The 27,935-nt window shown below is 38.7% G+C and overlaps 2 protein-coding genes across 3 annotated transcripts; both read left to right on the forward strand.

The window, feature by feature from the left end:
- Positions 1 to 179: 179 nt before the first annotated feature.
- FGG (fibrinogen gamma chain) lies at positions 180 to 9,975 on the forward strand (the record flags this gene model as incomplete). 2 transcript variants are annotated; one of them, XM_081093045.1, is made up of 10 exons in its annotated part: positions 180 to 284; positions 386 to 430; positions 648 to 831; positions 941 to 1,034; positions 2,991 to 3,121; positions 3,411 to 3,544; positions 4,616 to 4,800; positions 6,108 to 6,385; positions 9,049 to 9,218; positions 9,755 to 9,975. In XM_081093045.1, the coding sequence occupies 10 exons, from the start codon at positions 207 to 209 to the stop codon at positions 9,767 to 9,769; spliced, it is 1,314 nt and encodes a 437-aa protein (XP_080949171.1). In that variant the 3' UTR covers positions 9,770 to 9,975. The 2 variants fall into 2 exon arrangements, with proteins under 2 accessions (XP_080949171.1, XP_080949170.1); XM_081093044.1 differs by having other exon boundaries at positions 207 to 284; positions 9,049 to 9,969.
- A 9,547-nt stretch (positions 9,976 to 19,522) lies between these two features.
- On the forward strand, positions 19,523 to 26,653 carry FGA (fibrinogen alpha chain). The gene is made up of 5 exons (XM_081093489.1): positions 19,523 to 19,789; positions 21,953 to 22,078; positions 22,556 to 22,739; positions 24,721 to 24,866; positions 25,455 to 26,653. The coding sequence occupies exons 1-5, from the start codon at positions 19,733 to 19,735 to the stop codon at positions 26,436 to 26,438; spliced, it is 1,497 nt and encodes a 498-aa protein (XP_080949615.1). The 5' UTR covers positions 19,523 to 19,732; the 3' UTR covers positions 26,439 to 26,653.
- Positions 26,654 to 27,935: the final 1,282 nt, after the last annotated feature.

Raw genomic sequence — 27,935 nt, forward strand, 5'->3', positions numbered from 1 at the left:
TAAAATCTGGGAACCTGATTGAACATAGGTTGGGGGCCAGGATGAGGGGGGAAAAGAGACGGGAAAGACTTCCCCCACCTCCCGGGAAGAAGATCCCGTGATCAGCTTCAGCCACTGGCAGGCAGACCTGGTCATCCTCAGAGTTTACATAAAGGGACTGTTGAAGCCCGAGAGGCCACAGTGCTGATACAGGGCTCCCGGACATCATGCGTTGGTCCTTGCACCCCCGGAGGTTAATTCTCTACTTCTACACTCTTTTATTCCTCTCTTCAACATGCCTAGCAGTAAGTATGCTTCTCCACAGACATACTTGTTTGACATGGAAAGCTGAAAAGTAAGAAAATACATGATAAACTAGTGAAATTTCTGTATTTTTCTCCTCTAGCTTGTTCCCCCCACAGACAACTGCTGCATCTCAGATAAAAGATTTGTAAGTAATTTTTATGGCTTGTTTGTTTGTTTGTTTCTGCTGTATGTAGATTGCAGAGAGGCAGAGGAATAAAAGGAATTCTCTTACAAACATTTGGCATTTTAAACTCTGTGTTTTTGTTTTTTTAACATAGTCTAGCTTTTACCTATTTTTATACATAGATTGTTAAGTGTGGCTTTCATCAAGATTTTAAATCACTCTGTTGTTGTATTTTCAGGGTCATTATTGCCCGACTACATGTGGCATTGCAGATTTCTTGCTTAATTACCAAACCGAAGTAGACCAGGATCTACAGTCTGTGGAAGAAACCTTACGTAATATCAAAAACAACACATCAGAAGCCAAAGAACTGATCAGAAAAATCCAAAGCTTCTATGGTACTGATGGCCTACCGAAGTCAGGTGAGGAACTAAATACCACTGACTGAGAAGATAATTTGTAAAGTTCTTTTGCTGTCGTTTCACTGGTTCCATTCGCCTAAACATTTCTGTCTCTGATCTCATATTACAGATAGGATAGAAGCTTCTATTAAGGAATCTCAGAAAATGACGGAAGACATTATGAAATTTGAAGCATTGATTATATCACATGAATCAAGTATTCGGTAAGCATTTTTAAAAATATATATTTTATTGATTTTTTACAGACAGGAAGGGAGAGGGATAGAGAGTTAGAAACATCGATGAGAGAGAAACATCGATCAGCTGCCTCTTGCACACCCCCTACTGGGGATGTGCCCGCAACCAAGGCACATGCCCTTGACCAGAATCGAACCTGGGACCCTTGAGTCCACAGGCTGACGCTCTACCCAGTGAGACAAACCAGTTAGGGCACGGTAAGCATTTTTGTTGTTGTTGTTGTTAATCCTCACCCAAGGATATTTTTTCAATTGTTCTTTAGAGAGAGTGGAAGGGAGGGAGGTGAGGGGAAGGAAGAGAGAGAGAGAGAGAGAGAGAGAGAGAGAGAGAGACATCAATGTGAGAGAGACACATTGGTTAGTTGCCTCCTACACACACCCCAACTGGGACTGGGGATCAAACCTGCAACCCTTCCGTGCGCAAGCTGCCACTGTAACCACTGAGCTACACCAGCCAGGGTGCATTTTCGTTTTAACTTACTCTCCAAGAGTGATTTAGTTTTTACTTAATATTGCAAACTTCAGTGGAATTAACTTTTCCCCCACTTTTGATATTTAATTGTCATTATGCCTGGCCATCTGGAACTCAGTGGAGATAGCATCTTGAGTGCAATATGTATTGCACTGGGTTATAATTGCTTTTTAATAATCATGTGGGAGAAAGCTGTTCTAGATGTCTCCAAATACTGCTATTACCCCATGTATGAAAATGATCCCTCATCCCCATTTGTCTTACACCACACATTCAAATGGGGGTTTGGGTGTGGAAACTAAGAATCTCTTTATAAGATTGTCAACAAATTGGTAGGAGGTGATAGCAAGCAGAGGCATAGGAAGGGTATAGGAAGAGTTAAGAGACGAAGTGTGACAAACATTACAAAGCTATGTGCGGATCACGGCACAGTGACTGTGCCGTTATGTTCTCTCCTCCCTTCCCTTGAAGGCAAAATGTCTCGATTAATAACTTCCCAGGGACTCATTAACTTCCTGAACTCAGGGTCTCAGATACAGTTTTAGTTTTTTTCCTCAAAAATAAAATTTTTTTTAAACTAAACTGTGTTCAAAGCAGCATAAAAAATAGTGAGAAATGGTGGCTACGGAGAAGTGGGCAGGAGGGATTTCTCCTCTTTCCGTTACCAGAGGGCCATAATTACTGTTGTTGTCCAATTTATAAGTTACACTAGTATTGCCCATCATTGAAGTTAAAGAGACTATTGTGCAGAAATTTTCTAAGGTGCAGTAAAGAAAAAGAGTGGTCGGGTACTTTTCCTATCTTTCTTCACCAAAAGGTACACCAGGCTGTGCACTGTAGACCGTGTTCTACCATCCCTGAATATGCACAGACAAGCCTGTGAACAACTACAAAAGCAGGATTTTTCACTTCCCCCAGCCTTTTCCCAAAGATCTGTAAATAGAAACATTGAGAAGGTCAGGAAGTGTCTGTTGTTCTATAATATATATGTAAGATAACACCCAGATACTTTCTCCATGTAAGTTATAGACTGTAGACCTCAAACAGTCCTCAGCAGGTCCACAGTGGAAAGCATAATTCATCACATGCGAATCCCTGAGCAGAGCCTTTTCTTCCCTAAGAATATCCAGTCCTAAGAACGATCCTCAGGCAGTTCTCCCGTTAGCCAGGCTCTTCACTCCATTAGGTCGTCATCTGCTGCCCTTGATAGAGATGGTAAAAATCAGACTGGCCACTGTTTAATGACAATGGCATTGCTTAAGGACAAGAACTTTATTATTTTCTTTTCCAGAAAGCTTAGAATTTTAATTCGCCTCAATTAAGTAACAGAATTTTACAGTTTTCCCAAGAAATGGAGTTATTTGTCAGGAAGTAATTCTCAAAAAGATAAGGTAGTATTTTTAAATGAAAATACAAAATTACACCTCTGAAGGGTATTCTTCCGCTTGTAGATTTTTGAAGGACATATATAATTCAAATAATCAGAAGATCGCTACCTTAAAACAGAAAGTAGTCCAGCTTGAAGCAAAGTGTCAAGAGCCTTGCAAAGACACAGTCAAAATACACGATATAACAGGGAAAGGTAAGTGACACTTTGATGTGGGGATTAATATATAAAGCAAAAGAGATTTCATCTTTTAGAATGCATTGGAATAATTTTGAAGGTGCTTAGCCATTGAGTCTAATTGTATCCAATTGCTTGGACTTTGCTTGAGTAGCTAAAAATAGTTTGAAAGGAATGATGATGTGAGAAGTAAGACAATGCTTTGCGGGAAATGAATAGTTTACAACTTGCTAAAAGCCCATGTTCAAGGCTGGAACAGTCTTACCCGGATTTCAGACCACAGTATAGGCTTCTTCGTCTTCTTCAGATTGTCAAGATATTGCCAATAAGGGAGGCAAAGAGAGTGGGCTTTACTTTATCAAACCTCTGACAACTCAGCAGCAGTTCCTAGTCTACTGTGAAATGGAAAAAAATGGAAATGGATGGACTGTGCTTCAGAAGGTATGTCCCCCCTCACCCTGTGTGTTTAATAAACACTCAAATAAGCATCAGCCTTAGGCTGGATACTTTTCTAAGCACCTTGTGAACATCAACTCCATGAATCCTCACACCTTCCCTGTGGGGTCGGTACAATTATTACCTCTATTTACAGAGGAGGACACTTAGGCACCAGAGGTAAAGTCACTTACCCAAGATCACAAAACTAACTAGTAAGTAACAGAGTCAGGATTGGAACCCAGGCGGTCTTATTTCAGAGTCTGTGCTTTGACTGGATACTATGCTGGCACTGCCATTGTCGATACGTGATAGCACGTAGTCACAGAATCATAGTGACAAAATGCCCCACAGAGAGTAGGAAAAAGTTATTGAAGTTGAAATCTTGAATTGTAAAAACCACCACTGAGTGTCAAACTTCTAAAAGCAGAACTCATTTTGTGCAATGACCACAAGGAAAGACTACTGTATAGCTTTTTGTTTTGTTCTGTTTTGTTTCTTTTAAATGAAGAAAAGCTTTGTTTAAGGGTTGCATACTTTACTGGAGTAAATCTGAATGATCCTACTCCTTTGGAACAAGCAGTGCTTACTGGTTTCCAATTGTATTTAGCTTTGGGTTGGCAGTTGCCGCAATCCTTCTCTCTGTTTACCTCTGACCACCTTTACGAGTAATCCTGCAGGCGGCGCTCAGAGGGCTTGGGGGGTGGAAGTGCTGGTTGGCAGACAAATTGAGCAATGAGTTGACCTTTCCACCATCAGTACAAGAATCAGCAGTGACCCGCTGGAGTTCTGAAGTCCTCTAGGTGTCTTTTAAAAACTACCACTAATCTAGAGTTGTGCCCTGCGCTCTTTAAGTATTTCTCCAACATTCCCTCGTGTAATCCCTGCAATAACTCTAGAAGTAAGGATCATTATTCTTATTTGACAGATGAGGAATCTGAGGCAGCTTGACCAAGGTCATCTAGTTAGTAAATGATGGGATCATACCCTCCGTATTTTCAACAAATGTTTATACCGTTTTCTTTATGCACACTGATAATCTGTTCTCTCCTTTTGCCTGTGCATGTGTGTAATTAGAGGCTTGATGGCAGTGAGGATTTCAAGAAAAACTGGATCCAATACAAAGAAGGGTTTGGACATCTGTCTCCTACGGGCACCACAGAATTTTGGCTGGGGAATGAGAAGATGCATTTGATAACCACACAGTCTACCATCCCATATGTATTAAGAGTGGAGTTAGAGGACTGGAATGGCAGAATCGCGTACGTTTAGAAAAGGCTTTGTGTTGTCTAGAATGTGCATTTTCCAACCATCAACAGACCACTGGCAGCTTCACAAATGCAAAGAACACATCCAGCCATTTCCTCCACAAGTCATTTTGGTTCTTGGGCAGCCCAAAGAGATGGGTCCCCTCCAGGCTGGACCTGAGTATTTTGGTACAATCTACTTACCCCGAACCACACAGAATCATTGCTGATATTTACTGAGCATTTAACATTTAATAGGAATCGAGCATGAAATTATAATTTGATCTAGTCCTAATAACTCTTTCATGAGGCAGGCAATATTGTTAATTCCAGGTTAACTTTCCCAAGGTCACATTGCTGGTATACAGTTAAGGTTGGATTTGAACTAAAGTAGTTTGACTCTACAGATCATGTTAAGACTGTGCTGGTTGAAAAGCCAATCCAGCCTCTTCAGATTTCCTGGCTGAAATTAAATCAGCTAGCTCTTTTGGTGAGATAGAGCCCCTCTATGCTCAGAGCTATCTGGGGGCTTTGAGCATTCATTGTACACCTAATTAAAATTCAGAGAAATATCCAACCCTCTTTTTATGTCTATGAAATAATGAAATATGTTTTTATATCCAAACATGTATTTTTACTTATTTAATTTTCACCCAGAAACTACCATAGACATGCTCCTGTGAGAATATCTCCAGTTTCACAAGTATTGGAGATCAGTGATTTTCTGGAAAACTCTGTTCATATACTATGGCTCATTCTTCTATGCACTCCATAGAATTCTGGCCCTCACTCATATTTTTTTTCAGGGGAGAACTTCTCTCTGATCCCCCAGCTCATGTTTTGTGGGCCACACAGGGACCATTTTTTTTATGTGATGCTCTAGGAAGCCATCCTTATTGCCATGACCACATTGCCTTAGGAAAGAAAAATCCCACGGGACCTCACCCTTCAGATTGAACAGCTAAAGGGGGTGTAGTTCCTTTGGTGCACTGATGGTCATGCACTGTCAGCTAATTACTGTGGTTTCTGATGACTGTATGAACAATGCTAACCATTTAGATAAAAGTGAAAATATAAAGTTAATCAGATTCATCCACACATCTGGATTTGATATTAGGATCCTATAGGCTTCTAGACCCATCCTGGGTGGTGCTGATGAGCACTGAACTGGTTCATACAGCCATTGCCTCTTATCAAATTTGCAGAAGAGTTCATTCAATGAACACATTTGAGACTTAAGCAGCAAACAACTGTTCTATAGGAGAGGGACCTTTTGAGATCCCCAATGAGGCTCAAGATATGATATCTCTATTTCTTTATAGTACTGCAGACTATTCCATGTTCAGTGTGGGGAATGAAGCTGACAAATACCGCCTGAAGTATGGCTACTTCATGAATGGAGATGCTGGAGATGCCTTTGATGGCTTTGATTTTGGCGATGATCCTAGTGACAAGTTTTTCACATCCCACAATGGCATGCAGTTCAGTACCTGGGACAATGACAATGATAAGTTTGATGGTAACTGTGCTGAACAGGATGGATCTGGCTGGTGGATGAACAAGTGTCATGCTGGCCACCTCAATGGAGTTTATTACCAAGGTATGGCTTTCTTCCTTACTTATATGACTTAGTGTGTAGTCTATATTTTAATAAAAGGTATAAATAGACGTAAGGACATGAGAAATAATTAGTAATTATATTAGGGGGCTTATTATATAGTTCTATTTTTAAATAATAAATTTATAATGTATTACAATACAAATACGTATTTTCAGTATAAAAATTGCATTTGCACAAAGAAGCTATATAGTAACAAATGCAATTACACTACACTGGAAGCATGTCAAAGGTGAGTGAGTGCCACATATACAGTGTCCCAGTTCACATGACACTTTACTAAGAATAAACTAGCTCAAGGCCATGTCTTGGTCTGAAGCTGTCATAGGCCTTTCAATTGAACTTCCTGATTCAGGAAAGTATTCAAAAGCTGCCGGAGGTTCATCAGACTTGATGACTCCACGTTCGGTTTTTCAATATAAGCTATAACCCTCAAGACGACCAAAACATAGGACTGAGGTAAAGAGATACTAAACAATGAACTTTTCTGTTGACACAAAATATTTACACGAATGCTTTCCAAAATGTTGTTATATTTAACAGGATGGGTCTATCACACATTTATAACACTGGCAGAAATAACACTTCAACACTGAAATAAAGGACAAATAGTCATACATTAACAAGAGTATCAATCTCCTTTCTTTCTCTCACTTCATGCCAATTTAGTTCTTGATATTAAATCACAATTGAATAATACTGTGATTATACCTCAAATTGGTCCCTCAACAAGAAATCCACCTGCTGTAAAATCGCCAGTGGTTTGTCATTGCGTCTGAAATGACCACCATCAGAGTTGACATTTTGGGTTATGGTATCTCCTCCAAATTTACATATATATGATCTGGATGGACCAACATTACCATATTTATGCTTGTTAACACATTAGCTTGTGTCAGCTGAGCGGTGTATCAGATATAACCAATGAGCAGTAAGCCAGTGTCTGGAGGAATGGAGTGAAGAGCTGGAAATTCTTGGAAAGGGTAGGGGTCCATGGAAACTTGAGAGAAGAGTCCAGCCTCTGAGTCTAGACCAGGGGTGGGCAAACTTTTTGACTCGAGGGCCACAATGGGTTCTTAAACTGGACTGGAGGGCCGGAACAAAAGATAGATGGAGTGTTTGTGTGAACTAACATAAATTCAAAGTAAACATCATTACATAAAAGGGTACAGTCTTTTTTCTTTTTTTTTTTTTAGTTTTATTCATTTCAAATGGGCCGGATCCAGCCCGCTGGACGTAGTTTGCCCATGGCTGGTAGACTTTAGGATGGGGGAAGGCAAGCTATAGTTTGCTCTAAGGCTGGGGTAGTTATGAACACTGATTTTACTTACTAACTGTTGTTACTACCCAACCGTTTTGTGTGGGGAAGCTCTACTGATGCAAAAAGATCCATTAAGATGAGCAATCTTACCTCCTCATGACATTGTCCTAAATTCCTCTTTAAAATGATTTACATTTACCTTTTGGTCTTCACAACATTTTGTAAAAATATTTTTTTTTATTGATTTCAGAGAGGAAGGGAGAGGGAGAGAGAGATAGAAACATCAATGATGAGAGAGCATCATTGATCGGCTGCCTCCTGCATGCCCCACACTGAGGATCAAGCTGGCAACCCTGGCATGTGCCCTGACTGGGAATTGAACTGTGACCTCCTGCTTCATAAGTCAACACTCAATCACTGAGCCACACCAGCCAGGCTTCACAACATTAAAAACAAAACAAAACACCTAATTATCAGCTTGGGTCAAATATTCCCTTAGGAAATTACATGAGAACTGGTGCTTATGGACAAGGAGAAGGCAAATCAACCTAATCTCCACTTTCTAATGGAGATGTGAAATAACATTCCAGACTATTTTCTAAAGTCCCTCATACTTTCCATTACAATTGTGTTTTCAGATAACTTGTGATCATCTGATCAGGAACTGTGATTCTTGCCATTCTAACCTCCTTGAAGAAAGATGGTCCATAATAGCTGAGTCAGGATGACTAAGCTCAGGGAAAGACACCAATTGGGGAACCTGGGATTCTAGCCCTGTTAATAGTGAATATATTTAAAGTGTGAATGTGACCAGAAAGTACAACACAGATGTAAGGGATCCTATATAATAAAAGGCTTATATGCAAATAAACCGAACAGGGAACGACAGGTTGCTATGACGCACATTGACCACCAAGGGGCAGACACTCAATGCAGGAGCTGCCCCCTGGTGGTCAGTGTGCTCCCACAGGGGGAGGGCCTCTCAGCCAGAAGCCGGGATCATAGCTGGCAAGTGCAGCGGTGGTGGTGGGAGCCTCTCCCACCTCCGCTGCAGCACTAAGGATATCTGACTGATGGCTTAGGCCCACTCACCTTGGCTGTCAGTTGGACATCCCCCAAGGGCTCCTGGACTATGAGAGGGTGCAGGCCAAGCTGAGGGGTCCCCCACACACAAGTGCTCGAATTTCGTGCATAGGGCCTCTAGTTGTTTAATAATCCATTTATTATGAATAAAAATTGAGATTTTAGTGATCTTTAGGGATATTTTCAGTTAGTTGATAACACTATAAATTTGATGTGACAATGGTCATTATAAATGACAGTTCTTTATAGACTCTCTGAGGTAAGGAAATCCAAGAGCAATGACATGTCCAATTTGTCTTAGGTGGCACTTACTCAAAGACATCTACACCAAATGGCTATGATAATGGCATTATTTGGGCCACTTGGAAATCTCGTTGGTATTCCATGAAGAAAACCACCATGAAGATAATTCCATTCAACAGAATCAACATAGGGGAAGGGCAGCAGCACCACCTTGGGGGATCCAAACAGGTCAGACCAGAGCACCATGTTGAAATAGAAACGGAATAAATCATTTTACTCTGAGAATGAATTTTTCATTTCTATTAACCCACAATGTTTCAGAAACTTTTCTGAAAGTTCTTTCTCATTTTCTCTTACCATATTTATCAATTTTGTCTGATATTAAGGATACTTAACCTTAAATGGAAATTATAACTTACTTTGGATTGTATTCCCAAATTACTGAGCTTTGAATTATTTACAATTTATTTATTTGATGAGATAACATTTTAGCATATGTCCTAGGTATATATGAAATAATTGCCACATTTTTTTACATTTTAATGACTACATGTTGTTTTATCTTGGTAATTTTTAAAAATTATGCCTTAAATATTTTAGTACATACTAATAAAATTAGTAAATTTTAGTAAAATTAGGAGTAAATTCTAGCATTTCAAATGCCTAAGTATTTTTCCAAATGTATCACCCCTAATTATTCATATTTAATTCTTTTTAAATGGAGACAATTATATGTTTTTAATGTATTTTTGTTTTGGTCATAGGCTGGAGACGTTTAAAAGACCATTTCAAAAGTGAATTTACTTTTTTAAAGGACTTTATCTGAATGATAAATATAATATTTTTCATATGGGACAATGGACTCATAAAGCCATACTTCATTTTAAGAGAAAAAAGAACCCATGTTGAAAACTCCACTAACTGTTTTATGTTGGTGATAATTTATCTACATGCCATTTCAATAAACATTGTGTTTCCTAAGACTAAATACATGGTGCCATTTATTTCTTTCAATTTAGTAATCATAGTTTGGCAATCATCAGTACTTGCTCACTTTACACCAAACCTTAAACCTGCCTCTTGGGGAAGTATATGAAAAAAATAGAAATCATGGCTTTTGCCCTCCAGGCGATATAAGATAAAGATAGAAAAATGCAGTAACTGAACGTGACAAAATTTGATATAAAAATATAAACCCAAGTTACAATCACATAACTAAGTTTCAGAATCCCCAAAGCATAGCTGGAGACATAAGGCTGTTCAGGAATTCTCCCACTAGAACCTTTGGTTACAGACTCCTGTGGGCTTTCTGAAAGGACTTGAAATCAGAGCAGAGAAATTTAAGGAACAATCTAAATCAGTCTCTCACTGAGATTCAGCGGATTGGAGCCATTACTTCATTCTGAATCTAGGAATATTGAGTTAGCAGCCAGAGATTGGGGAGGACCAGCTTTCCGAAAGGAGTAGTTAAGTCTACCTCAAATTGACCTTGTAAAGTAATTGATTAATTCTAGGAGGGGAGGATCAGGTTGTTCTGAAATCCTGAGCTTTAGCTTTGGATTCTCTTCTTTTCCGCAATTTCTTTCCTAATCCTCTTGCTTTCTTGTTCTCATGAGTCCTGATTTTCAATATCCTATTGAAATAACAACAGGAAAGAGACAACCAGGTACTTGTGGGGCTTTGGGAAATAGGAATGCCTATTCACTATTTGCAGCACTCATTAATTCATGTATCCATGAAACATCCTTGCAACTAACATTTATTGAGTGCTATTGTTGTACTAGCCGTGGTGCTGGATATTGGGGATATAGCGCACCATAGTACTTCCCTCTCTTCCAAAACTGCCCTATTCTATCCTGGTTTCACGTTCCAAAAAAACCATAACTCATCCTCCTGTCTTCCTTATTCCTCCCTCCCCTGGTCATTAAGCCTGTTAAATCTACCTCCTAAAGGTTTATTATATTCATTTCCTTTTATATATACACACACTACCACAATGGTTCTCAACTTTCCTAATGCCGTGACCCTTTAATACAGTTCCTCATGTTGTGGTAACCCCCAATTTCATTGTTACAAATTGAACATAATTAAAGCATAGTGATTAATCACAAAAACAATATGCAATTATATATGTGTTTTCTGATGGTCTTAGGCGACCCCTGTGAAAGGGTCGTTCGACCCCCAAAGGGGTCACGACCCACAGGTTGAGAACCGCTGCTCTACACATTCTAAATGGGATATACAACATCTCTTGCCAGGTTGGGGCAGTCACCTTCTTCCTGCCCCCCACAGTGCCTCTAACCTTGCCTGCCCCAACCTTGTCATGCTTCAAACTACTTCTAAACTCAGAGTGCATAGTCTACCCTGCAAACGCCTATAGGTGAGAAATTTGATCGTAGATAGGCAGAGTTATATAAATAAGTTTTGATGCAACAATATCATGCCAGTGAATTAGGCCAAGAAAATTATTTTTGAAAAAGAAAAGACCGTCGACAAGATCTCAGCAATATGAATATAGCCCTATACTTAACAGTGGGAAATTTATAAATTATTTAGCAGTGGAAGAATGCACAAGCAAGTTAGTTTATTAGTACAATGGAATAGAAAACAGTGATTACATAATAAGCATTAAATCTCAGCATGAACATGGAAACATTTATACAATAAGTGAAACTTTAAGGTGAAAAATAATTCTACAATGGTAATATAAAAAGTGTATGTGCATATACATTTTAAACAAAACATAATTTTGACACCTATGCATTATTTGTACATATTATTCTCCCCCAACCAATATATAATGTAAAATTTAATAAAAGTACTTAACACAAAATAAATATAAAGGAATCTAAAAGTTTCTCTCCTCCTACCCTCCCCCATGAGGTCACTTGTCCAATGCTCCTTCGAAAATATCACTTATAACACTTTTCAAAAACATTTTGGAATTCCCTGTTCTTCTTGGTGTCCTGAGTACATATTTGGTTTGCATGTGGGTAATACACATTGACTGGTATGACAGGCCTTCTAACTTTCTCTTTATACACCCTACTCTGCTTGACTTGGTATAATGAGTACATATTAATTTTGAAGTTATTTTAAAAAGCCAATGAGGTAGAGAAAAACAGATGAACGTCAGAATTCTACTTGTTTAGTTATTAATGTACAGTGCTAAACATTGAAGGGCTACAGTTTAAGAATTAAAGCATGGGGTATACGTCCAAATGCAAATGGATCATGTCTCCATTATTTTGATAAACCAACTTTTAGAAATCAACTTTTAAGTGAAACAGTTTGGGATCTCAGAGACATAGATTATTTTTCTTCAGAGCGCAAATCACAAATAACTCTTATTCAACCCTTCCTTTTACTTCCTTGACATAAAAACAAAACAAAACAAAACAAAACAAAAAAACTCCTCCAGTCACTACTGAGTGCAAATAGGCAAGCTGAGTACAAAGCAATGTGTGCAGTTACATACTTTAAAAAACATACAGAAGGAAGCTTCCAAAAAGAAGGGGACTGGTACAGATGTACAGATACCATGACTTCGGGTCATGCAGCTACAGGGCAGAGTCCTTTAATCACCAGACAGGAGTAATCATTCATTGGACAAATGTCAGGATTTTAAAATCTACCTCTGAAGTGTATACCTTTTTTTCAATCCTTCTTCTGTTTAGTAGTTACAATATAAAGACACTATTTCAGATTGTGGGTGGATTTAAAATGAGTGGGAAATGAAGAAATGCAAATATAGACAACATATTTGAGATCTCTACAAGATCTAAAATTCATAGACTCTGACTCTAACCAGTGTAAACTAGCCAAGGCATTTATAGTAGGTATCTTTGGTGTATTAAGATGATAAGAGTGAAAAACAAAGTACACATTTAATCCGAGGAAAATATATCTACCTGCTGATTTCTTACTGGTTTGATGTAGCCCAAAAAAAGAGGGGAGAAAAAATTAATGATAATCAGATGAATTAAAGAAGATGGAAAATAATGAGTTAGTGACAAAGAGACCAAGAGTATAGGAAAGACTTTCATATAACTTTTTTGCGCTCTCTCTCTCTTTCTCTCTCTCTCTCTCTCTCTCTCTCTCTCTCTCTCTCTGTATGTGTGTGTCCGTCCCTCAGACATAAATGTTGAGTTAGCCATACTCCTAATTCACCATTCTCATTCATCTGTGCTCAGTTATTCTCTTGATTGATTTTTTTTCATTTCTTCCCTTCTTCCCATAATAAATAATCAGTCCAATAGATTTGATGTGTTTCATTATTTGTATGCATTTTTATAAATTGTAAATTTTTCTTTTGAGCTATGTATTTTTAAATTATATAAATAGTATTGTGCAAAAAAAATCAGTGTTACTCAGAATGCTTGTCCTCAAATTCTTTGTTACTGGTCTATATTAAAATAAAAAAATAATAGAAAATAACCATGTAGGAAGATTTTTCCTAAATTATCTTAGTTCTAATTATATTTAAATTACATAAAATATAATTTTATGTCTTTGGAACCTAGTAATAAAAATTTGGGCTTATATTTTTATATAATTTTTAAATTCATTTTTCTAGTACTTAACTTAATTTTATAATCTAATAGTACTTTGATTGGTTAGAAATTTAACAAAACTAGTCCTTTACCACAAATACTTTGAGAAGCACTGTTAAGGTCTTCGTTGTACTTACTCTTGCACTCAGCACTATCCACAATCTGAGTACTTTATAATTTTTCTTGATTTCCTTTTAAACCAAGGATTTTAAAGTGAATATCATTTGGTTCCAAAGCTTGTAGCTCGTAAAACTCTATTTTTAATGAATATCTAAATTTATTGCATTATGGTCAGAGAGCATAAACTGGATTATATTAATTCTTGAGAGAGACATTTCACAAATTATTTTGGGACAGAGAAATTATCAGAATTAATTGATTCCATAAAAGTGTATATAATCATAATCAGTTTCCAATAATTATCTACATAACATAAGACTATTAATATTTTTCTTCTTATAAGGAAAACAAACAAACTAAAGATGGACAGGTACTTATTGGCCTCCTTGTAAACATGATCTTTGGCTCAAATGTCCTGTAGTCATGGTCAATTATGAACATTAAAAATAGGTTTGATTGCCTGGCCAGGTTGGCCCAGTGGTTGAGTGTCAACCTATGAGTCAGGAGGTCCCTGGTTCAATTCCTGGTCAGGACACATGCCCAGGTTGAGGCTCAGTCTCCAGTATGGGGAGTATAGGAGGCAGTCAATCAATGATTCTCTCTCATCAATATTTGTACCCCTCTATACTTTCTCCCCATCTCTCAAAATCAGTTAAAACATATTTTAAAAATAGGTTTGATCATTGGCCTGTAGAACACTCCTTCGTATCAGGTTTGAAAGCCTTTCGGGAAGGCTGGCCGGCACAATTTCAAGCTCTTGCTCATCTCAGTTCATTGGGAAATATTTGAGGGACAGAAGAATTCAGGATCATGGCATATAATCAAGTCTTCAATTGGATCAAAAATGTGTTTCCCAAATGAAAATCCATTATCCTTGTCCATCACTCTCATCTCCCAGTTCCTCATCTAGGTTTTCATCTACTGGTAACTTAAAAAGCACAGTGACCCAAGGTAAATGGGAACCCTCACTAGATAACTTTGAATGTTGACTCTCCCTAAATAAATAGAGTAGGCAGATTGCACTCTGTGTTGAAAGTGGCCTCTTTTAAACCCCCAGGGGCAAATAGTTAAAGTGTGATTTAAAAAAAAAAAATTTAAGAAACCTTGGACTAGAAATGTTTTTCTTCTGAATTTGCTCTCCTTTTACATCACAAAGCTATGGCATGGTCAAATGACATAACACATGAAATTGCTCCAGACACACCACAAAAAAAACAAAAACAAAATTGAATTGATTTTTGCTGTTAAGATTGCCATTTCTATATGGGATTTGAATCCAATGTTGGTTAAGTTTGGAAATACAGTTTTAAAACATTAATATTTTCTGTGTTTGTTTTTTAATAAACTTTCCATTTTGGAATAATTTTTTAAAACCTACAGCAAAATTTTAAAGATACTATAGAGAGTTTCTTATACCCACTACCTGGTTTCCTCTAATTGTTAGCATCTTACAGCACCACGGTTCTTTTGTCAAGACTAAGAAACCAACTCTAATAATTACTATTTTCTAAGTTCCACACTTTGTTCAGATTTCACCAGTCTTTATACTAATGTCTTTTCTCTATTCCAGGATCTCATCCAGGATATGTTACATTTAGTTGTCACATCTCCTTAGTTTTGGTAACAGTTTCTTAGTCTTCCTTGTTCTGCATGACCTGTTGAGAGGAGTATATTCTGGTACACCGGTAGAGTATTTTGTAAAATGACCCTCAATTTGGGTTTTTCTGCTATTGTTCTCCATAACTTTTTATTGAATTTCATCTAGGCAGAATTTTACCCAAATGCCTTCTGTAAGTTGCCTTGGTTTTACTATAGAACAGTACATCAAAAATAGGTTCCAGTAAGAATCACAGAGAATGATATGGATATTAGTAATTAAATTACCCCATACTTTTCATATAATTCCTTGCTGTGGGAAGGCTAAGTACCTTACAGATGCTATTTCCCCAGATCTCAATACATCACGATTAATTTAGTAGCAACAGATAGGCTTTGTTCTCTAATCTTTAATAGAAGAACCACATGAAACCAGCAGAGAAGTGTACCAAATTTAATGCATTTAAGATATACGGTGTTAGAATGAATCCACATTGTAGATATTAATACATCAATTGGTTATTCAACTATATAATGATTTTACTTTTCAAAAATAGCATTTATATTTTAATAAATGTTCAATGCAAAAAAATGTTGATAAATCTAGTTAAATTTAGTATAAATTTAAAAGTTTCTTAAATTACTTAAAGCACAGTATAAGTAAAATTAATTTATCTTGAAAACTGAATTATTTAAATGATAATACAGTTAAAATAAAAATAAATAAAGGAGTGGGTGGGACCTAACTGTCACCCATCTCTCTCTCTCTCTCTCTCTCTCTCTCTCTCTCTCTCTCTCTCTCTCCCCCCCCCCCTTTCATACATACATCACACATTCACACATACACTCATGATTAATTAGTGGAAGCTTGATTAAACTTGAAAATTATGCACAAAGACAGCAAAAGAGAATGATTATTATATTATTGGAAAATCTAGAACTTAATTTCAGAAATACTCAAAACTTATTCAATTAAATGACCATTAGTCTGGGCACAGCTCAATTATAAGGAATACAGTAGATTTCTTTCCTGAATAAAAACTTAAAGAGAAATGCATGTGACAGAATCAAAGAAGATCAAGAAAAATTCATGCATTAGTACAGTTCCGAGTCATTTCTGTGTATTTAAGGAAACTCTCATCTTCTCTCTACACTATAACTTACAGGACAACCATCCGGAATCAGGGTAGTGATGAGGTCTGAAAATAAAGGTTGCTCTTGCACAGATCATCACACTAGCTGATTCATCTTTCACAGAAAGCAGCTTGGTTAATAACAAACTTTTACAACACCCTTGAAATGCAGGAGGACACCAGTAGAGAAAATAAGACAAAGCTCAGTAGCCTTGCCAATGTGTTCCAGTTAGTCCTTCAGAGGCCAGTGACTGCTGTACAAACCTGAGGCAAAGGCCCTGAGAGAGCATTTTGCGTGCCAGAATCACCTAAATTTTTATAATTCATGCATGTCAAACTTTAATTAATTTTAATACTTTCCAATTGTGTATTTAATACATCTTAACAAAGTATTTCCTATCAAAGTACCATTATCTTCTTGTTATTAGGGCAATAATAAATGAACATATTCATGTCAATTTTTATGCTAGAAGACACAATAAGTACTTTTCAAGAGACTCTTGAATTTTGGGGGCCAGAATTAAATCTGATATTTTAAGGAACATTTTACACAAAATGTAACAGAAAACAATGCAGAACTGATATGTCACGCCCTGCTCTGGGTTCTAACAGTACTTTGAATAGACCTTACAGAAGTTTTCTCCTTGTTTTGGATTAGTTTAAAACTTATGAGATTGTAGATATTCATCATTTTGATCTACTAAAATGGTAAATTTCCTGTGGTTTAACTTCTTAGTTGCATATGCACTTGATTTGTTCACCAATTGTAAGCAACTTGAAGGTACAAGACCGTACATTATTTCTTTCTAACTCAAGAACATAGCATGCAAGACTGACAATTAGTGAACACAATAAATAGTTGTTACATTTAAATGAATGGATAAGGAAGTAAACTCTCAGAATTCAATACATGTAAAATCCATCAGTAAAGAAAAGGATGTTCCTTTACTGCCCTGGCATGTATGTCCCAGGAAAGGATGAATACCCCATTCAAAAGAAAGCTGAGAGGTTTTGTTTGTTTTTTATTTGTCTGTATTTTTAAGTTATGTTTACACAATGGCAGATATTTAGATGACTCACACATATTTTCCTCTTCATGTATAAGTTTTCATAGGTAGATACAGGTTAAAACTGAAACATATTGACAGCTATAGAATTTCTAGTCTTTTTACACACATTATACACCATACAAATGAAAACGATTCTAGTCCTGCCAGCTGTGATGGCCTAATAGATGCAGGAATCCCTGCATCTAAATATTTATAATGTGTGGAACGTTATATTAATTTCAAAAGGATGAATAAATCAAACATCCTTTTCATTAGAACAAAGAAAATAAGATATAGGCCCCTCTGAGAAAAATGCAGAGATTGTGATTTCAGAAACTGGAAATTGCTCAAATTATTTTTCCATTTGTAAAAAATATCCTTATTGTCACATGCTTTTAAAAATGGTACTCCTGGTATTATTTGTTGCCTGTTCATCTGCATGGCTTTCTGTCTAAACAAAACCTGCCTTTCCAGAGCTGGTAACATGGCTTGTTCAGGGGGTGGAGAGACCAATCTGGAGCTCAGGGCAGTGCCAGCCAAGAGAATGCCCAACCCAAGTGCCCAGTAAGGGAATTCCGGCCCTGTAGCACTAACATGGGAACTTTCTATTTTGGGGCATTGGGAAACATTCCAGGAACAATAAAAGCTACCATTTCTGGGGCTCCTAATGTGTATATCCCACATGTAATGCCTTGCAACACCCCTGCAAAATAAATATTGTCATATTTATTAGTACGTGCTTGCCTAGCATTGGACTAGAGAGTGTGCTGTGGTTTCATTAAGCTTAGTGTGGAGGAGACATGAAATAAACAAATAATTTCCCAAATCGCTATTGTCCAGCAGTGACAAAGTACCCGGCTAATGGAATAGCAGCTGAGGGTGGCTGCTCTTCGGATAGAGTGGTCAAGGATGGCCTATCTGAGGAGATGCCATCTGAACAGAACTCTGGAGGAAGTGAGATATGCTGATACTGGAGAGAACCATGAAACAGCAAGGATGATGCCCTCAGGTGGTACCTTGGAAATGCCCTGATATGGCACCAGAGTGGAGGGATTTAATTAGAATGTTTTCTGTTAACTTACTTGTAATCAGATTATGTCCAACAAAATCACCCGAAGTCTCCCAGGTTACACTCTGGGGACTTCTTCCATATGCATGTTCACCTCCCAAGAAGGGCACTTCCTGCGGGCAGAGGAAAACATGAGGAAGTGAAGCCTGAAATTCCTGCCCATGCCTGAAAGGTTGCCGGTTCAGCCACTGTAGACAAGTGTGACTCAACTTCCCATGGCGTCATTGCCCTGCTGTGCCTGGATGGGGCTCTCGGTCTCACACTGAGCTCTGCAGTGGCCTCTGGAAATCCAAGAAAACCACCAAAGGGCTGACCTGGATCAGACAAAAAGCCTTCCACATATCAAGCAGTGAAGGAGAGCTCTGCCTTGAACCTGGGTTTTCATCCATTTGTACAAGATTCACATGCCTACGGAGCCTGAGGCAGTGGGTCAGCTTCACAACTGTGGAACCCACCTATGCTTTTTCGCTCAAATGAGGACCCACACTTTTTTGGGGGGATATGAAGACCAATAAAATAAATTCTCAGTCCGGTCAATTCTCACACCTGTTTCAGTCCAGCCCCCACAGGCCAGGCCGAGGGTCCCCACTGGTGCACGAATTCATGCACCAGGCCTCTAGTAAAGAAACGAATGTGTCCAGAAGCTCAGAACTGGGAAATGCTGTAGCTGGGACAATGAACCTAGAATGGTTGGAGTCAGAGGCTGCTGTCGTAACCATTTTGGATAGAGAAAAATTATCTGTTCAAGGTAAGTTTTTAGGAGGCCTTTAGTCATTTTTTAAAAGTCAGATCATCCAACCATAATTCCTACATAGAGTGAAATATTGTTTGTCAAATCTCTGTTTCACAGTAGGCTACAGCTAGCGTGCCTCCATATTCCTTCAAGTACTCAAGTTCGGTGTGTTCTCCTATGTTCCCCTCTGGATTTCCAAAGCCACCTTGTTCCTGGAATGTGGGATCTGCCCCTCTCTCCTGCTGCTTTTGCAACAGCTTATGGGAAGCAAACAAGCATGAGGGAATTGAGCAAGAACTGCTGGGACACCAACCTTGGAGAAGAAGCAAGGAATGTAGAATGCATGTTGACCATCCAAACAGGATGAAGATAATGATTAATCGAATCGCCTGCAGGTTTAAATGAGATGGGAACTGGGAGGGAAGGCAGTCCTCTTTTCTTGCAGCTGGAGTGCTGCTCCTCAAGAGCCAACCCCCACGCCCCTCAGAAATGATGTGTTCCATGTGGATTTTCGGCCTGGTCCTGAGCGTGGCGGGCACAGTTTGGGTATGGTGCCTGTGTTTCCTCTTCTTGCTTTCTCTCTGGCGGTTATTTCACAGAGCTCAAAGGTCTGAGTCAGTGTGAGGCATGTCCGCCCACACTGCTGGCTCCCCCAGCTCTAGGCCAGGAAGGCAAGTTCCCAGATGGGCCACACATCTCAGGAGTACAGGGTAACATGGCCCTAAGAGGGAGGCTTAGGGGATCAACGTGTATAAATTCACCGGGGAAGCTTTGACATTTGTAACTCAGGCTTACAACATATTTTTTAAAGGAAAGATATCTTTGCCGGCTTAGTTCCTACAAAGCCTTGAGATAGTTAATGCTAGTTAACATAAAAAAAAATTCACACAAGTTTTTAAAACCTAACTATTATTATTATTATTATTATTATTATTATTATTATTTTGCTATTTGTCCAGAATAAGCAGAACAGTGGTTTAATATGGTTTTTCTGAAAGGTAGTTTTTGTGTTTCTTTTCAGACAAATACAAAACAAGTAAGCTATTTTTGCAAATATATTACAAAGCAAAGCCAGGAGAGATTAATTCATAAGGCAATTTGGTTTTGGGAAGCAATTATATTCTTTTAAGGTAATTACTAAATACTGTAATAACTTCTAAAGTTTGACTACAGAAACCTATAGAAAAGAAGAGAAACTTTATTCAACAAGGCTTTTGGAACACTTTAATCTTATAAAAACATGATAAATATAGGCTGTGGATTATTCCAATTTATTTATTTTCCTTCATCACTCATAAACCTGAATAACAGAGCAGAAAAAGACTAAAAATGGTTTCTAACTTAATTTTCTCCCGTATAGTAAAATAATAAGTAAACATTTTTATGGGAAATAAAACTAACATCATTTGCTGTGATGCTGTTTTGGATAATGTATAACTTTCAGTTATTTCTCCCTGTTATTGGCATAAATACTTAACTTTTACCTGCTTGCATTGTTGTGCCATTTTATTCTTTTTTTATATATATATATATTTTATTGATTTTTTACAGAGAGGAAGAGAGAGAGACAGAGAGCTAGAAACATCAATGAGAGAGAAGCATCGATCAGCTGCCTCCTGCACATCTCCTACTGGGGATGTGCCTGCAACCCAGGTACACGCCCCTGGCCGGAATCGAACCCGGGACCTTTCAGTCTGCAGGCCGATGCTCTATCCACTGAGCCGGTTTCGGCCATTTTATTCTGAAGTATATTTGAATTTATAATTTTATTTCTTAGACAAAAAGATTGTACTTGTTACTTTAAATAAGTTGTTCTTGATTACCTGAATTAGTATTACTATTATTAGGGTATTTTTTAATGAGATGACAAATGTTAACTAATTATAAAAATAAACTGAGGTTAAAATAGCAAAGTCCTTGTAAGTTGGTGGCAAAAATAGCTAAAATCTAAAACCTGCATTGATTCGTTGGGATATAAAGTCTTATTGGAAGAATACTTTTTATATCTTATTTCATCTCATAGATCACAATAGAAAAATTTTTAAATCTGTGTTTCTATTATAAGGTGTTCAAAAATGTTGTCAGTCATGGACCATTATTTTTACTTTCACTCTACTTTCCCTCATTTCAAACACAAAGAAACTATTACATGAGTGAGCAACCTAAAAAGCATGTCTGAGTTTAGTTGAACTGACCACATTTGTATCCTTGGAATATATTTGCTCAAATTATGGACCCATAAGGTCATAGTAGAAACTTAAAGGCGAGACAGACATTAAGCCAAGACAGTGCAGGCTTTTTCCTACTGGAACAGAAATTATAGGAGGAAGAACCCGTTGAATTTTCCAATTATCTATCTCCAGATCTTAGTGAAAATGAAAAGGTAAATTTTAACCAATTTTGTTGCTTCAAATAATTTCCCTTTCATAATAGAGCTTTGAAGAGGACTACCATTTAATAAATGCTTTAGTATCAAACACAGTTAAGAAATTTGTACAACTTATCTCCTTTAATTCTCACAACTTCATAAAATGGGTATTAGGATTCTCATTAGAAAGATCAGAAATCTGAAGCTCGTAGAGGCCCTGACTCTGGCACTCCTAACCTCTGGGAAGCCCCCTCCTCTTCTTGGGGTTGACAGGCATGCCAGTGTCTTTCCTTATCTTCTCACTGTTCCTTTCTTTTGTGTCTGTAAATGAATCCTTAAAGACTACAGAGACCGATAAAGGTGAATTTATACTTGGAGGAGGAGGTGTGCGTGGCCCCAGACCTGACCTCAGACCTGCATCTACCTGCAGAGAGAAAGACTGGCCCTTCTGTGCTGATGAAGACTGGGTGAGCAGTGGGCATGGGGAATGGGAGACTCCTTCCTTGTGTTGTTAGAAACATACACAGGCTGACCCATTAGGTCACAGAAAACTTTTCCAATGGAAGTAATCTAACAGTTTCTTACATGTCAAAGGAAAAAGGCAAATGAAAAGGAACCTAGTCCTGAGAGCACTATTTAAATTACCTCCCATACTCTGGTCATTAGTGGATTAGGAGATTGGATTTTAGTTGTCTATTCAGATAGATACTAGGAACCTGAATATTATAGCCTCGGGATTTCATGAGGCCTAATTTATGATTGAGGGGCCCCTCATTTCAGAATTTCTCTATGATCTTTGTCTAGTCCTCCTAAATTACTTTTAAATTAAAGGATGATCTGACGAGGTTGAGGAGGGGAGCAATAGGAGCTGCATGGAAACCTTCAAAATTGTATTGAACCCAAGAGATAGGCCCTTAATGTAATGTTTTTCTTTTCACTTTCAGCACCAAAAATGCCCTTCCGGCTGCAGGGTACAAGGATTGATTGATGAAGTCAATCAAGATTTTACAAACAGAATAAATAAGCTCACAAATGCACTCTTTGATTATCAGAAGAACAATAAGGACTCTAGTTCAGTCATCAGGGATATGATAGAACAGTACAGAAGGCATTTTGCCAACTCTAACCGTAAGTATTACATATTTAGTGCTTTGATTTTATAACACACAGCAAAACAACAACATCAAAAATTCTAAACATGGTGTCTCCTTATAGCAACTGAGATTTCATTCCAAAATATTTCGTGTAGAAACACATGCCCTTAAGATATAGCTGAATTTTTAAGGAGGAGCTTGCAATTGTGTTGTTGTTATAATGTCAAGAAGAGTTCTTAATGTAAGTCAGAATTTTGGATTGAAGACTAGAATTTAAGTGCTTTCTTTTCAAAGGTACATACTGAAAATAAGTTGGGCCCAACCTGCTGAGTAGACATATTTGTTTCTATCTTACAGACGAGGAAGCAGAGAGGTCAAGGAACTTGCTTAAATACCCAAAACTGTCATGTGATGGAGTTGGGAGTTCTACCCATAGACTCCACTAAGCAGATTATGCAATATTGTAGTTTATTTTTAATTAAAATTATATAGTCATGTTCTAGCTTTCTTATAGAACAAGGGCTCAGCCACATTAGGATCAGGAAGCATTGGGTTTGTTCTGGGCCTGGGCAGCAAGCTTAGTGAGACCCCAGGTCCTAAAGCCTTGCTTGACTCTTTATATCTTAGGAGACACTGGACTAATTGAAAGTCAATGGTGCAACATAATTGGCAAGAGAGTGATCCTGTTGAACTAAAAAAACATAAAAAAAATTTTAGGAAAAATTTCAAATCCACAGATAGGAAGAAAACCCTAGTAATAAAATCCAGAAACATAATTCCCAGTACATCATGTCTGGTTTTCAATAAAACAAAAATTACAAGGAAAAAAGCATACATTAAAGAGGCAGAGCAAGCATCAAAACCAGACATGATTGGGGTGTTGGAATTATCAGACTGGGAATTTAAATCAAATATGATGGATATGCTAAGGATTCTAATGAATAAAGTAGACAGCATGCTCATGCAAGAACATGGGCAGTGTAAGCAGAGAAATGGAAATCCTAAGAAAGAATTAAAAAGCAGTGCTAGAGATAAAAAACAACAGACAGCCCTGACCGGTTTGGCGTCGGCCTGCAGACTGAAGGGTCCTGGGTTCGATTCCAGTCAAGGGCATGTACATTGGTTGCGGGCGCATCCCCAGTAGGGGGCATGCAGGAGGCAGCTGATCGATCTTTCTCACTCATCGATGTTTCTAACTCTCTATCCCTCTCCCTTCCTCTTTGTAAAAAATCAATAAAACATATTTTTTTAAAAAAAACAGACCGAGAGAAGAATGCCTGTGATAGGCTAATTAGAAGACTGGGCATGGTTGAGAGGATATATCAATAGAATTCTCAAAAACCTATACATTCAAGTTATACATTAGTCCAAATCTATAGAATGTACAACACCAAGAGTGAACCCTAAGGCAAACTATGGCCTTTGGGTGATTATGATGTATCAATGTAGGTTCGTACTTGGTTAAAAAAGAAAAGACCATTATGATGTGTGATGTTGATAATGAGAGGCACTATGAATGTTTTGGGGCAGGGGGTAGACGGGAAATCTCTATACCTTCTCAATTTTCTTGGAAACCTAAAACTGCTCTAAAAAATGAACAATTGATAACAATACATACAATAAAAAATAAAAATAGAAAGTTGTGTGGAAAAAAAAAGAAAATCCAGGAACATGTTCAAGCCCTGTAAGGATATGATAAAATAATTGGAATGTGATCAAACTAATTATTTTATCTCCTAATTATCTTTAAAATTCCAAAAAGATTTTCTTCTGCAATTATTTGGAATTCTAATTGCTGGTAGGGCACCTTAACTGACAACCATGGATGACTAAGGACATAACATTGTCCAAAAATCAAACGCCTAATAGATTTGCAACTCACAAATTAAATACCAAGAGAACAACCTATTATCAAAGTAACATGGGGAATATTTCTAAGTAAATTTCCTTCTTTTACTGGCTATTTCAAGCAAATCACTCAGTAGCTGCTTCAATATCCATATTTTCTATTTCAGACAATGATAATTCATATTACCGAGTGTCAGAAGATCTGAGAAGCAGACTTGATACCCTGAATCGCAAAGTCATAGAACAGGTACAACAGATCCAACTTCTGCAGAAAAATGTCAAGGCTCAGCTGGTAGAGATGAAGCGACTGGAGGTAAGACAGTGTGTGGCTCTGTCACCAGATTTCCATATTTTGAACAGTAGGACAATAGGAGGCAGTAGTCATTCACTGAATGCCTACTGTGCATAGAGCAATGTGTTCTATATCCATTATCTAACTATAAAGTAAGAATTATTCCCCCACTCTACAGGTGGAAAAAAAATAAAGCTCAGTGATATTAAGTAAAATTTCTCCAGGCACACAGATAGTATATTTCAAAATCAAATATTCAGTCCCTGCTTATCTTATTCAAATTCCTGATAATGCCAAGCTTCCAAGTCCTCAGCCTCCTTGAAGATCACTTGGTCAGTGTTTCCTTTCACAGGAAATAGCAACTTGCTCTTGATCTGTTCTAAGATAAACCCAAATAGTTCCTATTGCTTCTCTTGGCTAGCCTAACAACACCCAGCATCTCTTCCACTGAGGTTACCACATAAATGGAGAATAAAATATTGGTTGGTAGGTCTCCAAGTCAAAGAAATGAAAACCATTTCCAAGAAATAAACTACTAAGAACTCAATAGACATCTTTTATTTATTTAGATCTACCTTTCTTTCCTTATCTTTCTCCTCCTTTCCCTAGGTGGACATTGATATTAAGATCCGATCTTGCCAAGGGTCATGCAGCAGGGCTGTCGCACGGACGATAGATCTACAGGACTATGAGGACCAGCAGAAGCAAGTGGAACATCTTATTGCCAAAGACCTACTTCCGCCTAAATACACACAACAGTTACCGCTGTTAAAGATGAGACCATCTTCAGAATTCGTTCCCAGAGTGGACAGGGATAAGCTTCAGGCATCCTTTCCAGAGCTAAAGGCTATCCTGGAAATGCGGCAGATGGCAATGGAGATAGAGAGGCCTGGGACACCTGGGACTCACCGCGGAGGCTCTGCTGCTCATGGAGCAGGATCAGCACCCGAAACCCCCAGGAAGCCTGTACCTGGCAGTAGTGGGAATCTGAAACCTGGGAGCTCTGGACCTGGTGGTGCTGGTACTCGGAACCGTGAAAGGCCAGATAGCACAGGGCATGGGAGCGTCAGGCCTGACAACCCAGACTGGGGCACATTTTCAGAATCTTCAGAAAGTCTAAGTCCAGGGACAAAGAAAGAGTACCACCACACAGGTAAACTGGTCACTTCTGAAGGAGGGAAAGAGCTTCTGATCGGTAAAGAGAAGGTTATCTCTGGTGGCCGAACCTCCAGTCGCAGTTCATGCTCTAAAACGATTACTAAGACTGTTATAGGTGCTGGCGGCCGTAAAGAAGTGACGAAAGAGGTGGTCACCTCTGAGGATGGCTCGGACTGTGGGGACGCCACTGATTTAGACTCGTTCCATTCTTCGTCCAGGGGTAGCCTAGACGAATTCCGTCATATGTTCCCTGACGAGGCTGCTTTGTTGGACTCGTCACCTGGGTTGAAAGAGTTTCACTCTATGGGCTCAACATCTGACCCTTTCGGGAACTTAGAGGAAACCAGTTCTCACCACGTCAGCGAAACTCATACCACCAAGAAAGGCCGAGCTAGAGCTCGCACTACCAGAGGTATCCGCACTTCTCTAGACTAAGTTATTCTTGCGATGTGCTCCCACAGCACCTTGCGCCACTTTCCTAGCCCTCTTTCATGCTCTATTAAAATTACAGCTTTTTGGTTTGTTTTTCACGCTCCACTGTAAATTCCACCGGGGCAGGGACTTGGTCTATCACGCTCATCTCTGTATCCCAAATGCCTAACAGTGCAGAAGGTCGCCATTCAATAAATTCATGTTCAATGAATCCCTCTGAAACTCGATTTTGAGTTTGTCTAACCAAATTATTTTACCATTCAAAATATGCGTTGCTGGAATTGTTACCCAATTTACTGACCGTATTGTTTGGAATAGCTCTCAGTTGAAGTTGGGATCAAGTTATAGTAGTGCTAAATGTTGCTTAGATATCTTTGCTGGTTACTTGCTCTTAATCAGTACATGCAAGTAAAATTCCAAATTCATTGAGGAAATCCCCTTTGCAATTTGTAGGTATAAGTGCCTCTTGTTTGCTTATGATTCATTCCAGTGTAAATGCATGTTTTCTCTATGGAGGGAAGGAAGGAAGGAAGGAAGGAAGGAAGGAAGGAAGGAAGGAAGGAAGGAAGGAAAAAAGGCAGGAGGAAGGGAGGGAGGGAGGGAGGGAGGGAGGGAGGGAGGAAGGGAGGAAGGGAGGAAGGGAGGAAGGGAGGAAGGAAGGAAGGAAGGAAGGAAGGAAGGAAGGAAGGAAGGAAGGGAGAAGGGAAAGGAAGCCAGTATCTACCTTCATTTAATCTGGGCCATTCCTATCTTTGTAAAGTTAAATGAGAGTAACTTCTTCCAACCAGCTTAATTTTTTTTTTAGACTGTGATGATGTCCTCCAAACACATCCTTCAGGTGCCCAAAGTGGCCTTTTCAATATCAAGCTACCGGGATCCAGTAAGATTTTTTCAGTTTATTGCGATCAAGAGACCAGTTTGGGAGGATGGCTTTTGATCCAGCAAAGAATGGATGGATCACTGAATTTTAACCGGACGTGGCAAGACTACAAGAGAGGTTTCGGCAGCGTGAATGACAAGGGGGAAGGAGAATTCTGGCTAGGCAATGAATACCTCCACTTGCTAACCCTGAGGGGCTCTGTGCTTCGGGTTGAATTAGAGGACTGGGCCGGGGACCTGGTTTATGCAGAATATCACTTGAGGGTAGGCTCCGAGGCAGAAGGCTATGCCCTGCAGGTCTCTTCCTACAAGGGCACTGCGGGCAATGCTCTGATTGAAGGTTCTGTGGAGGAAGGCACAGAGTACACTTCTCACAATGGCATGCAGTTCAGCACCTTTGACAGGGATGCAGACCAGTGGGAAGAGAACTGTGCAGAAGTCTATGGAGGAGGCTGGTGGTACAACAACTGCCAGGCAGCCAATCTCAATGGCATCTATTACCCTGGGGGCTTCTATGACCCCAGGAACAACAGTCCTTATGAGATTGAGAATGGAGTGGTCTGGGTCCCCTTCAGAGGAGCAGATTATTCCCTCCGGGCTGTCCGCATGAAAATCAGGCCC

Source organism: Myotis nattereri, assembly GCF_964212035.1.
Source record: "Myotis nattereri genome assembly, chromosome: 5".
NCBI classification, from domain to species: domain Eukaryota; kingdom Metazoa; phylum Chordata; class Mammalia; order Chiroptera; family Vespertilionidae; genus Myotis; species Myotis nattereri.

Coding starts and splice junctions, on each gene's coding strand:
- FGA (XM_081093489.1), top strand. CDS start 19,733: ATGATGTGTTCCATGTGGATTTTCGGCCTGGTCCTGAGCGTGGCGGGC. Junction 22,740..24,720: donor GCATTTTGCCAACTCTAACC/GTAAGTATTACA, acceptor TTTCTATTTCAG/ACAATGATAATTCATATTAC. Junction 24,867..25,454: donor TAGAGATGAAGCGACTGGAG/GTAAGACAGTGT, acceptor TCCTTTCCCTAG/GTGGACATTGATATTAAGAT.